Consider the following 15,408-nt stretch of genomic DNA (forward strand, 5'->3'; position numbering starts at 1 on the left):
GCAATGGAAGTGGACAGTGCATTTAAAGTTGGGGGAATTGTAGATATAGCTGCCTGTTAGACACAAAGATGCTCCTCTGAAAAACTCAAAACTCTTGTTGTTGTAAACATCATCCCAACATTTAGCTACAAAATCCTGACTTCTTAAATGAGATCTATAATTTATTTAAAGATATAAAATTTATATGTTTTCCTGGTAGCTGTTATGACAATAAAGATAGAATTTGTGAACTATGATTACTTAATGTTAAAGGTCGTCTGAATTGTCAAAGATGTGTGTTAATTAACTTTTCTTGTTCCTTTAAATTAGATCGTAGTATCATTTTTTATGTTGGTTATGACAAGTTTTAAAAGTGAAAGATAGACTTTTCTACCCTTACTCGTAAGGAGTGGTATAAAAACTTAAAAACATAACAAATACAAAATTCTTCTGGTATTTAATACCAGAAGAGTGTCACACATTCATATAGATGTAAATGATATTGAATATAATTGTTTTTTAAAGATAGAATAATAAATTATAATCATAAACACATTTGCAAAACACTACTCATGAGTAGATATAACTGTATTGTTCACATTTACATGCAATCAATTATAAAACATTTATATACAATCAACAACAAAGATTTATGTACAAAGAAGCATATAACCACTACTTTGTTACAATAGACTAATATGTGGAAGAACTTTGACCTTCAGAAATGTTGTTGATAGTAGCACTTGTACTACCCAACAAATGTGTTAGATCTGATTGGAATTTGGGAACGGAAGTAGTGCTCAAAAAAGTGTCTTTGATGTTTTGCAATGTGCCTAAAATGCCCATCATTGTAGGTCGTCCTTGAGGAGATTTATTTGTGCAAAGCAAACCTACATTTATCAGTGCACTGAGACAATTGAGATCTTTATCTTCTTCAATGCATCTACTAGTCCTGGTTAATAAACCCATGTCCACCACTTCTTGTACTCGGCTTGGAAAGCTACTACCCACCCATTTTTGCAAGTTCATTCCTTCCACAAACATGTCATGGGTGGGCTTCTTTCTAGTGAGCATTTCCAATAGCACTATTCCATAGCTATAAACATCACCTTTGGTTGTAACCTGTCCTCCCACTCCATATTCTGCATTCATAGATCCTCATCTTAAGTTTTTAAATTTAATTGAAAATGTTAAGTAAACATAAGAAAATCATAAGATTGCTTCATATGGGATATAGTTTAAATAATACCTGGAGGAATGTACCCGGTAGATCCTTTGAGTGCATTTGTGGAAGTGAGAGCTCCATCTTCATTATTTGCAAAACATATAGTAGCAATGCCAAAGTCTATTAAATATGCAGTCATATCTTCACCCAACAACACATTGTTGGGTTTCAAATCACAATGAATCACTTGCACAAAGCAATGATGATGGAGATATGTCATGCCTTGGGCAATATCTATTGCTATATTCAACCTTTGAATCAAATTCAAACAACTTTGTTCTCCATCATCGGGATATAACCACTTTTCTAGGCTTCCTTTTGGCATTAATGGAAATATCAAAGCTTTGATTTGGAGATCTGAATAGCAAGTTATGACCCGAATCAAATTCCGGTGTCTAACTCTACCCAAAACTTTGCATTCTCTATCAAAACTCTTTTGAGCCCCTTCATTTTGTAGATTGAGAAGCTTGACAGCAACCATTGTGCCGTCATTCAAAATCCCTTTGTACACTTTTCCAAAACTACCAATTCCTAACAAGTTTGCATCACTAAATTCATTTGTTGCAATGACGAGCTCTGCATAGGAGATTCTTCGATGCCCCACATTTAATGATGGACCAGTCTCTCTCTGAATATTTCTCCTACAATTCTTTCTCCACAATATTGCAAGAAACAAACACAATACAACAATTGCTACAACAACAACCAGTATGATAACTCTTTTGAGATTCAAAACACTTTTATGTTTATGAGCATAGCACGGTGGTAGATTTACCCAAGGTCCACATAGACCAAGATTTCCCATAAATGCTGTGGCGCCAATCTTTTTGAAAACTCCTTCTTTAGGGACTTCCCCTGACAACTTGTTAAAAGAAAAATTCAAGTGATGGAGCATTGTGAGATTTGCTAGTGATATAGGTATTCCACCTGACAAATTGTTGGAGGAGAGATCTAGGTCTTGAAGACTTAGAAGTTCACTGATTGACACTGGAATTGGACCTTCAAGTGCATTGTAAGAAAGATTCAGATATGCTACTTCTTTGCAGCGTCCGACGATACTTGGAATGTGGCCAGTTATTTGATTTGCCGAAATATCTATGGCTTGAAGCTTATCGAACTTTCCTAGTTCTAAAGGTACATGGCCACTTAATAAATTGTTTGACAAGTTGAAATAGAAGGCTAAATTTGCAAGGCCTGCAAGCTCTTCAGGTATGTGCCCACTAAGCTTGTTGTATGATAGATCTAGCAGTAGTAAGTTCACACATTTCCCTAAACTTGCAGGTATGTTTCCTGATAACTGGTTATGATTAAGATCTAAATATCTTAATTGTTGGAGGTTAGCCATAGAATCAGGGATTTTTCCAGACAAATTATTTCCAGAAATATACAAGAGACCTAAACCCTTTAGCTGCCCAATTTCCATTGGGATGTTCCCTTGTAAATTATTGGAATCCATATATAACCTCTCCAACTTCTGAAGCATACTAACTGAAGATGGGATTGACCCTGTAAAAGAATTACCTTCTAAACTAAGGAATGTTAAGCTACTTAAATTTCCAATAGCCGGAGGTATTTCTCCAGCGAATTCGTTGATACCCAAGTCTAAGAAGGAGAGTTTTGTAGAGAGGTGGCCTATAGAAAACGGCAATTGCCCAGTGAAGTTATTATAAGATAAGTCTACATGTTGTAGATCGGAAAAGTTACTAAGAGCGGTAAGAATGGGGCATCTCGTGGTGTTGCCGCTAATAAGGTAATTGCCGGCCAAGTCAAGCCACCGGAGATGTGTCAATTTACCCAACTCCATAGGCACTATTCCGCTGAGCTGATTCGTTGATAAGTCAATCAATTGTAACTTGGTACAATTGAAGAGGGATGAAGGAACGCTGCCACTTAGCTGATTAACATCCCAATAGAGTTCCTTTAACTGGGCGGTCTTCTTGGTACACAACTCCAACGGAATGTGGCCAACTAATTGGTTCACAGAAATATCCAATATTTCAAGATTGGTACAGTTGGACAACGAAGACGGAATGCGTCCCGTCAGATCGTTACAATCCAGGTTAAGAAAGATGAGCTGGCTTAGCATACCCAATTCGGAAGGAACACTGCCGTGAAGGTTGTTATTTGCCAAAGATAAGTACTGCAAAGAGGATATGTTTCCCAAGCAGTCCGGGATTGTTCCCATCAAATTGTTAACTGCCAAGTACATGGTTATTAGGTTGGGGAGAACACATAGTTGTGGGGGAATGTTTCCCGTGAGATTGTTAAAGGAGAGAGTCAAGTTCCGCAAACTGCGGCAGCTACCGAGAGTGGGCGGAATGGAACCCTGGAGTTGATTTTTAGACAGGCGAAGCATCTTTAAGCGAAAGAGGTTTCCCATTTGATAGGGAATGTGACCCTGGAAACTGTTATTACTAAGGTCGAGTATCCTAAGAAAGGAAAGATTGGCGAGAAGGGGTGAGATAGTACCTTCTAATCCCATGCTTGAAAGATTGAGGGAAACGACTCTCTGCCTGCGCCTGCTGCATATGATACCCGTCCACTCGCAGAATGAAACATTTGGCATCCAAGACGTGGCTAAGGAGTGGGAGGGATCATATGTGATTGCAGACTTGAATGCAAGCAGAGCGTGTTGATCGGAAGCATTGGTGAGACGAGGAGGATGGTGAGGGAAATGGGCGATGGGTGTGGAAAACACAAAAGGAGGAGTGAGAAAGACAATGAAAGAAAGGGTGGCGAGGAGAAGCATTCTGGTAATCTGCATCTCTTGCGTGACAGAAAGAATGGTTTGTGATGAGAAAATGGAGTTTGGTAATGTAGTAGCTATATAGCTGCTGCTGCATTGAGTGAAGAGAATCACAAGAATCTTTTCGAGAGGTTCCCGTGGGTTAATTTTCGGAAAAGAAGACCGCAGTTACATAAATTAAGGCCAAAATTTGAAGTTTTACCTTTCCACAGAAGTAAGAAAAGAATATCTCATTTCAATAAAATTATGTTGAGTTGTATACCCGTGGCGTAAGGCAAATTAAAGCTTTCTTCTATTTTGAAGTTTGAATCAATTGAACGATGATGTTTTACTTTTACCGTAAAACAAGGGAAGGAATACGGCATCTGCACTCCATAAAAATCAATTAAAAGTCTATATTACTTAAAACATTAAAGTAAATATTATTTCAATGTACGGTAAAATAAATTGAAAAAAATGTAAGACACCTTAAAATAAATAAAAAAGCCCATAAAACTAAGGAGTGGTTTATAACGATTTTTTTGGAGATTTTGCTGAGGGAATCCGGCGGAAGAAATTGAGGTTAAATATTGATTTGTTGCAGTTAAAATGGTTTTTTAACTGCATATTTGGATTCAGCACCCTGGAAAACCCCTAGGACGCTTTGATTGTGCAGAAATAGCTATCAAACTTGCGATTCCAATAAATTACTGCCGGATTTTGACGGGAAAAACCCACCAGAAAAACTTTCAAAAAGTCACATTATAGACAACTGCTAAAATTAATCATAAATATTTTTCTTTGCCTCTCACTAAACGAAAATAAAATGTCTATCCAATTAATAAAAATCCAACACACCCTGAAATAAATAAATAAAGGTCCATAAAATTAATCAAATAAAATGTCTATCCAATTAATAAAAATCCAACACACCCTAAAATAAATAAATAAAGGTCCATAAAATTAATCATAAATATTTCTCCTTGCCTCTCAGTGAACGAAAGTTCATCCAATTAATAAAAAATCTTTCTCCTTATCATTTGGTGACGAAATGCCTTCTTTTTAAGGAAATAAAAGTAACGAATTACCTTTTTTTTTTAATCACATTCCGTTATAGAAATTGCTATATAAGTTTAAATGTTGTATTTAAATAAATTGAAAAATATTAATAAAAATCTTATATAAAAGTTTTATTATAGAAATGATAATACGGCTTTATAAAAATACGTATGATTCTATTAAAAAAAATGTATATTTTCTTAAGAAAACAAATAAATGAGCACATTTACATTTTTTTCTGATTTTATTAAGATAACAAGACAAAGTAAAACGTAATTTAGGCCAAAAGGACCGTTTTTAGTTATTTATTTTAGTTTTTTTGGTTTGGGTATTCAATAATGGTATGTGTTTTTGTATTCTTCCATTAATTAATACTTTTGGTTTAATAATAGTTATTTTTGGTAATATTTATGGTAATAAACAAGCTTAGTTTATAATTAGAATGAAAAGTATTATATTTTTTAGGCTTAATTTATAATTAAAATAGAAATTCATTTCTTATTCTTGGAAATGTTTAGAGAAAAATTAAGATCTAAACACTCCAACCCTTTGACCTTTTGACAATGTTAAAACTCAAATACACTAAGAAAACTTTCCTATGATAAAATGAAATATTTAGTTTCTAATAAAAATTTCCTCTAATAAAATGAAATATTAGAATATTTAGTTTCTAATAGCGAGTTTCCAATAGGTGGCTAATGATTATGATTGATCATAGGTATTTCACATACGTGCATTAGCCATAAATTACAATCAAATGAATATTTGAGGAATTATAAGAAGAATGTGTAGGAGAATCTAGATATTATGAGACAAAAAGGATGAATGTCCAATTGTTGTGCTGGAAAATGATGATCTAAAAGAGGGTACATGTTGCTTCCTCGCATGGTGTAGATATGGCAAATTCTTTAATGTTTAACAATATTCCAACACATCTATTTTATATTTAAAATAATGATTTAAAATCTAGTAAGAGAGAGAAAATGATAGAAATAATCTATAGTGTGTGAGTCGGGCCTTTACATCCATGGTAGGAGGATTTCAATGTGTTTTTAGAAAGGGGTCATTATAACCCCCATCTCTAATGTAATAGTTGGAAATTTTACTTAATAAATTATGTTTTCCCATTACATATTTGATATTAGGTTTATTGCATATTCTTCTTAGAGCATTTGTCATCATATGATGATGGGGAGAATTGTTCCTTAGCTGGAAAGACGAAGAAAGGGAAGGGGGGATCCATCCCATTCCAAATCAGATTCCAATCAGGGCAGCAAGAAGAAGGACATGTCGAAGATTAAATGTTTTCACTGTCATGAGTTGGGACACTATGCCACAAAGTGTCCGCACAAGAAGGCCAGTAAGAAGCCCTCAGGAGGAGCGGCAGGTGAAGCTCTTGCTTCACAATTTGAACTGGATTTCACCCTCATCGCTTGCATGGTGACATCAGTGATGGGTAGTATGTGGTACCTAGATAGTGGAGCCTCATTCCATATGACCGGAAACAAAGAGTTCTTCAATGACTTGGAGAAGAAGGACCTCCATATGCACATCGAGATGGGAGATGATGGGAGGTATAGCGCGACCGACATCGGTACTGTTACCTTTCAGAGGGAGTTTGGTACTCCTCTCACATTAAAAGATGTCATGTATGTTCCGGGTTTGAAGAAGAATTTGGTTTCAGTTTCCATATTGGAGGACCGTGGCTACGATGTTATATTTAGCAAGGGAAAGGATTTCCTTCATCATATAGCCTCAAGACAGGAGAAGCAGATCAAGGTTTGGGTGAAGAACCTCTACAAATTGGATGTAGAAGACTGCGTTGCTTTGAGCACTAAAGTAGAGAAGGTGCAGAGTCAAGACATCAGTGAGTAGTGGCATTAAATATTGGGTCACTCGCACCATTGAGCTATGTTATTCTGTCGGAATAGTATGTTGGCACTTAGATCAAGTTTCAAAAAGAGAGGGCTTTATTTCTAGGCAAATATTAGATATTAATCAACAACCACAACTACAAATCATAGGTATGGTCATTGTGCTTCATATGCTCTTGTCCAGTTACAGTGAACAACGTTAAAAAAAGCCTCATAACACTTGAGGGAGCCCCCTCTAGTTCGAGGTCCAACTTGAACCTAAAGTTTGGACATGTTGGTTTCTTGACGCAGTTTCGCAGCCAAGAACTTCGTTCGAGAAAAAGATACAACATTTTGCGCCATTGTCAGGGAGCGAAGTAATGAATAAATCTTTCCCTGGAGAACGATCAAGACTATATCTACTCTTTGCTAGTGAACAAGGAGTAGGCATTTGATATTGTTTGCAATTCCTTCAATTCCACTAGTTCTAGAGGTCATATGCCTTTATTGATGTGCTTGTGCAAGGCTCACTAATGGTTGCAGTGATTGTGAAAATTCCTACTCCAAGGAACCCCTACTGCAGCAAAACTGAATCTAATTCACCTACTTGATTTTAATATACATTATCAAGTTATTCTCTGAATACTGAAGAAAATTACTTCTGCAGCCTAAACTACTTTAAATATTTGATTAAATGAAACAAAAAACTGAGCAAAGAACAAGATACATAAGACACAGTTATTTTTGGACAAAATAGTCCCCGGAAAAACCCAATGCAGGAAAACCGGTGCAACAACTCTGAGGGTTTTATATTATTAAGTAGTAATTCTGAATACAAATGTTGGATGCCCTCCCAGCAATCCAGTGATATAGAAAATACAATGGCGGAAAAACTGATTGAGTTTTACCTCACTTCACCTGGCATATTCCATTTGATCCAGCAGCAAAAATGGCTAACCTCGGCTACTTCTGCATTGGCCCTGCGTAGGCCCTGCGTCAGCCTTACATGCTCTACATCAGCTTTGCGTTGTCTCTTCTGCCTACTGCGTCAACCTTCCCGGCTGTTCTGGTAGTTCCGACTTTCTGCGTGGAGGGAAACTTCTGCTTCTACGCTGGCCCTTCTGGCTCTGCGTCAGGCCTACGTGGGCCCAGATTGGCCCAACGTCAGTCCTCTTAACTGCTTTTCTACCTTTAGTATCTTCTCTCTGCCTCTCTGTCACACGGAATCAGTCAATAGTGCGGACACAACCGACCTTCCTAGAAGTCTAAGACATTCTAATGACAAACAAAACAAAGTAGAGCTATCCTTCTCTAAACATACATTATTATATGAGAAATCAAGTACGTGGTTCTTACCTTTGTCCAAACGCTGTTGTAGAAGTCCAAGCTTTGTTGATCTGGATGAGCTCCTCCTTTTCTCCAAAACCTGCAATCACCAACAGTCAAACCATTAAATAGCACCTGATTATAACATAAAACAAAGCATATTCAACATGTAGACCAAGGAGTACATGAAACAACTCATAAACAACAAGTTATTGAGAAGAATGGACTAATTTGCATTAAAGGTAACAAAAGGAACTATTACAACCTGAGCCTTGGTGTTGTGCAAGCTCCTTCCAGGGTCCACAAGAGTCTTCCTTTACTTTGACAAAGCTCACCCACCTCCCAATGGAAACGAGTAAAGATGACAATCTCTCCTCACAAGTTCTCACAAAGAGGTCCCAATTCTAGCAGCATTTACCCTTAGGAATGTTTAGCTTTTCAGCCTCCCTCCCTCTGGCCCAATGCCTGTATTTATAGTGCTCAAAAGGAAGTTATTCAGGTCCACCATCAATGGGATAATCCCCTCTTTGGGTGGGATAGCTCCCCTATTGATGGGATAAGTTCCTCTTTGATAGGGGTACATGAACCATCTGGAGGCGCTTCATACACGTCGAACAACCTTATAGAATGCTCTAGAAATGACCACAAGCAACTTTTTGAAGATGAAACTTGCGCATTTTGACCTTTTCAGGGGGACGCACCTGTCCCTTTAGATACAGTGCGTCTTTGGACGCAGACATCATGAACATTAGGTGCGTACCCGCAGGCAAGGTTGAGAGAACCTGCGTACCCAGAGATAAACACATTTATAAAGACTTTCTCTCTTCTTGGAGTTTGACATGGATAGCAGAGGCATAAGACTTGCTTAAGAGGGTAGTATGACTGTTGATAGAGCCATACTAACTGTAAATAGCCATGGTGACATTTTTTAGTGTAACAGATTGCCCCCTAAAGTGCGAAGCCTGTAGTAGATTAGGGTCTCATAAAATCTAGGAAGGGTGAGGCGCTTTATCATTTCAAGGATTATCTCGTGGAGAGCTTGGTCGGAACCTGTAATTTTCAACACAAAATACATGTATAAGATTATATCATCACTGAGGTAGGCATTCCCATACTCAGATAAAAACTTTAACTAACAGACTAACTACTCTGATACAGGAATGATCTTGCAATACATCATAATCATAGACTTTTGTAGACACAGTATGGGTGCAGCCATCTGTTTATGATTAGTCTACTTAGATAATGAATACAAAACTCCTCGCAGCATGGATGGTGAAAACTAGATCCAGGGTCTTCATTTCTACTTCTCGGATTGGTACGATCCTATCCATGCGAATAAATGAGTTGATGTCGAGCATGGTAGAAACCACTTGATTACCGGTCAATGATGTAAACCGTTAACAAGTGTGAGAGAGACCACCAATAATGTCAATGGTTCTCAAAGCACCCAGTACAATCCATGAGATGTGAATGAATGTGTTGATGTCGAACATTTCACGGAATCCTTCGATCGAAGGTCAATGATGTAAACTGACGTCAAAGGCGAGAAACTTGCCATTGATGCATGCAGACTTCAAGGTACTGACGATTTCTAAGTCATCTTTCTAGATAATGTGTTGATGTCGATAGAAAGCGACCCATTGCAGGCAAGCCCACAACACGAAATCATTGATCAAGTTGAAGAAATGTTGCTGTAAGGACTGACTCAGGGATGGTCAAACGGATGACAAGTATTTTGCAGATGAAAGTTTTGTTTGCAGAACTCTTGAACACATAACGACACGACAGATGGCTTGGTGATAAACAACTCAAAGTTAATCCCTGAAACCCGGTTTGAAGACTTTCAAAGTGGTTTGGTCAACTGTGAGGTAAAAGATTTCCCAACCCAAGTGAAAAAAGTGTCGTGTTCAAGAGTGGTGATAAGGTTCTTCTGTAATAAAGGATAACAAATAGGTTCATTCTTCTCTCTTTTCCCCCACCATTTCTGGCAAGTACCTCTTTATTTTTAACAAGCTTGAGGAGGATAACATATGCTTGATTATAAGCTCATCCTTCGGATGAGTCCAACCTAGTTTTGATTCGAACCCTAGGAAGGAGTGGTTCGTTCCTGTTTGTAATTAAACAGGTCCTTTACTGTAAAATGTTTAACGAGCCCAATATAGGAGAAACTCGGCATTTTTCATTTTTAGAGAGTCTGAAAAAACTAAAGAAGACTCCACGGTGAACTTTTTCGTAGGTTTGTGTCCCTCAAGCCCGAAAAAGTATAAAATAATACCTGGGGGAACCGCTTGATCTTGCGACCAAGGAGTACTTTCATGTTTAGTGTCGCTGACATGAAAAGTAAAAAGCGATCAAGGACACGTCGTTTTATTTCCAGTATCGAGTTTGAAACGACAAAAACCCGGCAATCTTTTCCTGATTTTACGGTCAAAAAAGAGCTATAAGGGGACCGTCTTTTAATTCCGTTTTAACGAGTGTAAAAGAAACGCTCGACAATCTTTTCATGTTTTAGGAGTCAGAAAAGGGCTTAAAAGATGACTCTGATATTTTTGTTCGTGAAAAATGACAATTTCCCTTTAAATCCCTTTGTCCTGCACAAAAATGACACATTACTCATACCTGTTTAAGATAGGCAAAAATTCATTGAAAAACATCCTTTCATGGTGAAAAATAAACAAACCTAGCATTCATTTATCCAAAAAACCTATAAAAAGACTTTTTACCATGTCATTTTTACCATTTTACTGTTGAGGTTGAAAAAAGGGCTTTTGGCAAGAAACTTCCCGTGGTCATTGCGGAGAATCCGACCGTCAGAATCGAACGCCGTCTCTTTCAGGTATTTCACAACATCCTCCTTGTCAATTTCATCCATTTAGAATTTCATTTTAGGTTCCAGTTTTGATTTTTGGGGGGTTTTAGGTTTTGAAAACCACTCCGCGGGGTACGCAGGTGCCCTAAAGGGTGGCCTGCGTCCCTCGACTTTTTCCTACACAGGAAAAAGGTCGGGGGACACAGGCTACCTTCAGGCCACCTGCGTCCTAGCGCTCTGTGTGCCAAACGCGGAGTGCGTCCTCCGCAAAACGCAGAATTTGAAACCCCAAACTCCCAATTTAACCATTTAAAATTCCTAAAATTAACTCTAATGCCTGTTTGTTCGTATGCAGGGTATTTACCATGCTGGATTGGAGAGAAAGAGAGCACAAGGAGGTTGATGAAGCTGCAATCAATCACCAACCTTCCATCGATGCCCTAAGAGCATGTGGATTATACAAATACTGGGCCATACCTGGCATGAGGGCTCAGGTAAGATTCTTGGAGTGGCTGGTCGAGAGATGGAACGTTCATGAACAATGCTTTTACATCGGAGAGCAACAGCTCGAGATAGAGCCCTCCGACATCTACTTTCTCACTGGCTTGCCGAATAGAGGCGAGCAACTCAATCTAGCCAGGATTAGGCCGGGTGGCCAATCCCTTGATAGTCTCCGAGCAGATTGGTGCATACCCAATCAACGCCATGCGAAAGGCATAGAGATCAAATACATCTCTCGGCGTGAACTCATGGTCTTAGCTTTCACTGTGACCAGGATTTGCGGCTCAGCCACTTTACATATTGCCACTGGGTCCCAAATGCGGATGGCAATTGACTGTCTCCAAGGCACCATCTTCAACTGGTGCGATGCTGTGTCGGCCAATATGAAGGGCCAACTAACTAGGGCAAAGAATGGACAACTAAAGACCTTTGGATATGGGCCTCTAGTTGTGAGCTTTGCCTTAGAGAGAGTTCCGATGTTGATCCCTCAGCATCTCACTGTTGATATTTTGGGTCCTCGGGAGCCAAAGCTGATACGATGGGTTACGGTGATGGCCCGGCATCCTGACGAGGGTGCGGCAGTTGTTCGATTCACTGATAGTTATTTTCACTAGTTAGAGGACCAGGTGTTTGCGATTTAGGACTTTCCGTATGCCGGAGTAGATTTTCGGAATGATCCGGACATGGTTCTTCCACAGGGAGAACAATGGGATGACAGAGGTACTTTATTTTTCACAAGTTTTTTAAGTTATGTATTTTTTTTGTTTTTATATATATCGCCTTAAACTGACAGTAAAAAATGTTTAAAATGTAGATGTAGGCCCACGATGTCCAGCCAATCTCTGGGCATTCGAGAGGAGACACCCACCTGCACCGCCACCAGCCCCACAGGATGCGGCCGCAGAGATGCTAGTCGAGTTGGAGCATGACCTAGAGCGTCTCACGGTAGGCATACCGGAGATGACCATAGACAACATTCCTATCAGACTACAGCGCTATGTAGTCGCGGTCCCGGGGCCTATTAGGAGTTTTTTATGTAAGGTGGCCCGGGCAGTAGTGTCTTACAGAGAGCATCACCAGTGACTGGATGGTCACCTTTTGTAGTCACATGTGACATTTTGACTTTTTGTACTTATCATTTTACCGATCATAAGGTGTTTTAAACCTATGATCGAAGGCGATGTATATTTTTTGACACACTCCTATCTATATATATATCATTATTACCGGCTTATTTTGTTTAACATGTATGATGAAATGTTTATAAATTTGCATTTATGATTGTTTACAAATGTCTATTTAACATTCGAGACGCCATTGCATCTGCTAATGTATTTAAAGACCTTGGAATATGTTGATATTCAATGTAATCAAATTCACGTTCCAAGAGACGCACCCACAAAAACAATCTCAATAACACAGGATTTCTAATGGCATAAACTCTATTAAGCTGTAATACAACGAGTTCAGAATCCAACCTCACTATCAAACTCCGAATCCCAAATGAAATAGACTCAAATAATAATTCAATCACTGCACTGTATTCTGCAATGTTGTTGGTTGTTTGACCGAGGCTCACCCCATGCATAGAAACTAACTCGTCAGAGGGCGAATAGATAACCGAAGCTGCAGAAGAGATATTCCGTGTACTACGACAAGCACCATCAGCAAATCCAATGTACGTTTGAAGAGGTGTCGACATCTGCAATATCAAGAGCAAAACCAAGATAAGCGAGAATAACGACGAAAAGGCACTCTTCTAAACTAAGCACACTGACTAAACTAACAAACATACTAGCTAGAAAAGTAAATCTAAACTAACTAAAAATTCTCCATACCCACCATTTAAGCATAGTACCTCTTTAGGTAAAGTCCATTTCTGGGTTTGCCCAAAGAGTCCCCATCAAAATCTACTAGCTCATAGGCCCCTTTTGCTAGCTTTCGCTTTACAATGTAGGGCCCATGCCACATAGGGACGAATTTTCCAGCACCTAGCTTATCGTTAGCTTGATCATATAATAGCACTAGGTCTCCTTCCGAAAAACTGCGAGGGGTCACATTCTTATCATACTGAGCTTTCATTCGCTTCGCGTGAGTCTCGATTGCTAAAGTAGCTTCACGTCGAGTCTCATCTAATTTGGCTAAGTATAACAGACGTTTCTCCTCTTCGTAAGTAGCCGGAAGTAATTCGACAGCCATTTGAAGTGATGGGATTTCGCATTCAATGGGTAACACAGCTTCCAAGCCATAAACTAGCTGGAAAGGAGTGAACCCTGTTGAAGTTTTCACTGAGGTTCGGTATGCCCATAGCGCCGAAAATAACATGTTGTGCCAATTCGACCGATGGATACCAATGATCCGTCGAATCATGATGACTAGAACCTTGTTGATAGATTCAACCAAGCCGTTGGCTTGTGGATAATAAGGAGTAGAACTGTCGTGGCGCAAACCAAGCTGGCTTGTAAGCTCAGTCATCATGATGTTTCGAAAATGACTCCCATGGTCAGTAATGATTGCTTGTGGGACACCAAACCTAGTTATAATATGATTGAATATGAAAACTACAGTTGTTTTGCCGCTTGCGAATGTAGGCATCGCCTCGGCCCATTTAGTCAAATAATCAACCGCGAGGATGATATACGCATGCCCCCCGGCCGAGTGAGGGTTACAAGTAATAAAGTCGATACCCCATTTGGCGAATGGACCAACGAAAATTATAGGGTGGAGAGGAGCAGGTGGTGCGCGCATCTTGCGATCAAACACTTGACAGTTGTGGCATTTCCGGACCGCAATGATACAATCGTTAAACATAGACGGCCAGAAATAGCCAGCGCGCAACACCTTCTGAGCTGTGGCATACCCAGACATATGACCACCACATGCTCCAGAGTGACAGTCATTCAAAACCCTCTCAGCCTCTTCGTGAATTAAACAATGTCGAAAAACTAAGTTTGCCCCCTTGCGATAAAGTGTATCTCCAATAATCTTGTATTGCTGGGATTGAAACCGAATTTTTCGACGTTCTGACTTTGAAGCTTCAGGCCGAAAGGTTTGGGTTTGGAGATAGATGATTATATCCCCGTACCACGGATCTAAAGTACTGATAAGAAACAAAGATTCGTCCACAATGGGCTCCTCTGCCACAGTTTCTGTATCACTATACGGGAAATCACACATTAATTCAGCAAAAACTAAGGATTTCTTAGACTTGGACTTCTCGAACTCCAAATCGAACTCCTGCAGGATGACGATCCATTTGGAGTACTTGCCCCCTAGCAATTGTTTTGTCAAAATATAGGTCATAGGGTTGCAATCCGAAATCACTATAGTTTTGCGGAGAAGAATGTAGTGACGAAAACGCTGAACAGCTTGAACGGCTGCCAGAGCCAACTTTTCCACATGTGAGTATTTTAACTCGGTGGGATTTAAGGTCCGACTAAGATAATATATCACATGTTCCGTTCTGAGTTCATCTTCCTGAACTAAAACCATTCCGATGGTGGAGTGGGAGGCGGCGAGATATAAAAGGTAATCCTGATTGTAGTTGGGAGGATGCAGCAACGGTGCATGGGTTAACGCGTGCTTGAGCGCATCAAAAGATTTCTGAGCTATCTCATCCCAAAAGAATTGAACATTTTGTTTCAACAACCGGGTAAAACCTTTTGTAATCTCAGCGTAGTTAGGAATGAATCGACGTAAAAAGTTTGCTTTCCCTTGCAAACTTTGGAGTTGGCGTAAACTCGAAGGAGGAGGCAATTTGACGATAGCTTCTACCTTCGAGGGATCGACGCGGATACCGGATTTTGAAACAACGAAACCTAGCAATCGTCCCACTTCTATGCAGAAGACACATTTGTGTGGATTCAAACGAATTCGATAATGCCGACACCTCATGAAAATAGCTCGTAAGTGAACAGGGTGATCAGCT

At 39.3% G+C, this 15,408-nt stretch overlaps 1 protein-coding gene across 1 annotated transcript; it reads right to left on the reverse strand.

Moving 5' to 3' along the window:
- Positions 1–556: 556 nt before the first annotated feature.
- Positions 557–4,009, reverse strand: LOC149173841 (uncharacterized). Its single transcript, XM_089424752.1, has 2 exons — positions 1,229–4,009; positions 557–1,121 (listed from the first exon to the last, which is right to left on the reverse strand). Exons 1-2 carry the CDS (start codon positions 3,966–3,968, stop codon positions 673–675), a joined length of 3,189 nt encoding a protein of 1,062 aa, XP_089280878.1. The 5' UTR covers positions 3,969–4,009; the 3' UTR covers positions 557–672.
- Between the last annotated feature and the right edge of the window lie 11,399 nt (positions 4,010–15,408).

Source organism: Pinus tabuliformis, chromosome 4_2 (assembly GCF_031772625.1).
Source record: "Pinus tabuliformis cultivar Carrire ecotype Pingquan chromosome 4_2, CPIR1, whole genome shotgun sequence".
Lineage (NCBI taxonomy): Eukaryota > Viridiplantae > Streptophyta > Pinopsida > Pinales > Pinaceae > Pinus > Pinus tabuliformis.

What these genes read in the sequence shown, in the direction of transcription:
- LOC149173841 (XM_089424752.1), bottom strand. Translation starts at nt 3,968, where the DNA reads ATGCAGATTACCAGAATGCTTCTCCTCGCCACCCTTTCTTTCATTGTC. An exon ending in TACCGGGTACATTCCTCCAG is followed by an intron (nt 1,122 to 1,228) that starts GTATTATTTAAA and finishes CTATGAATGCAG; the next exon opens with AATATGGAGTGGGAGGACAG.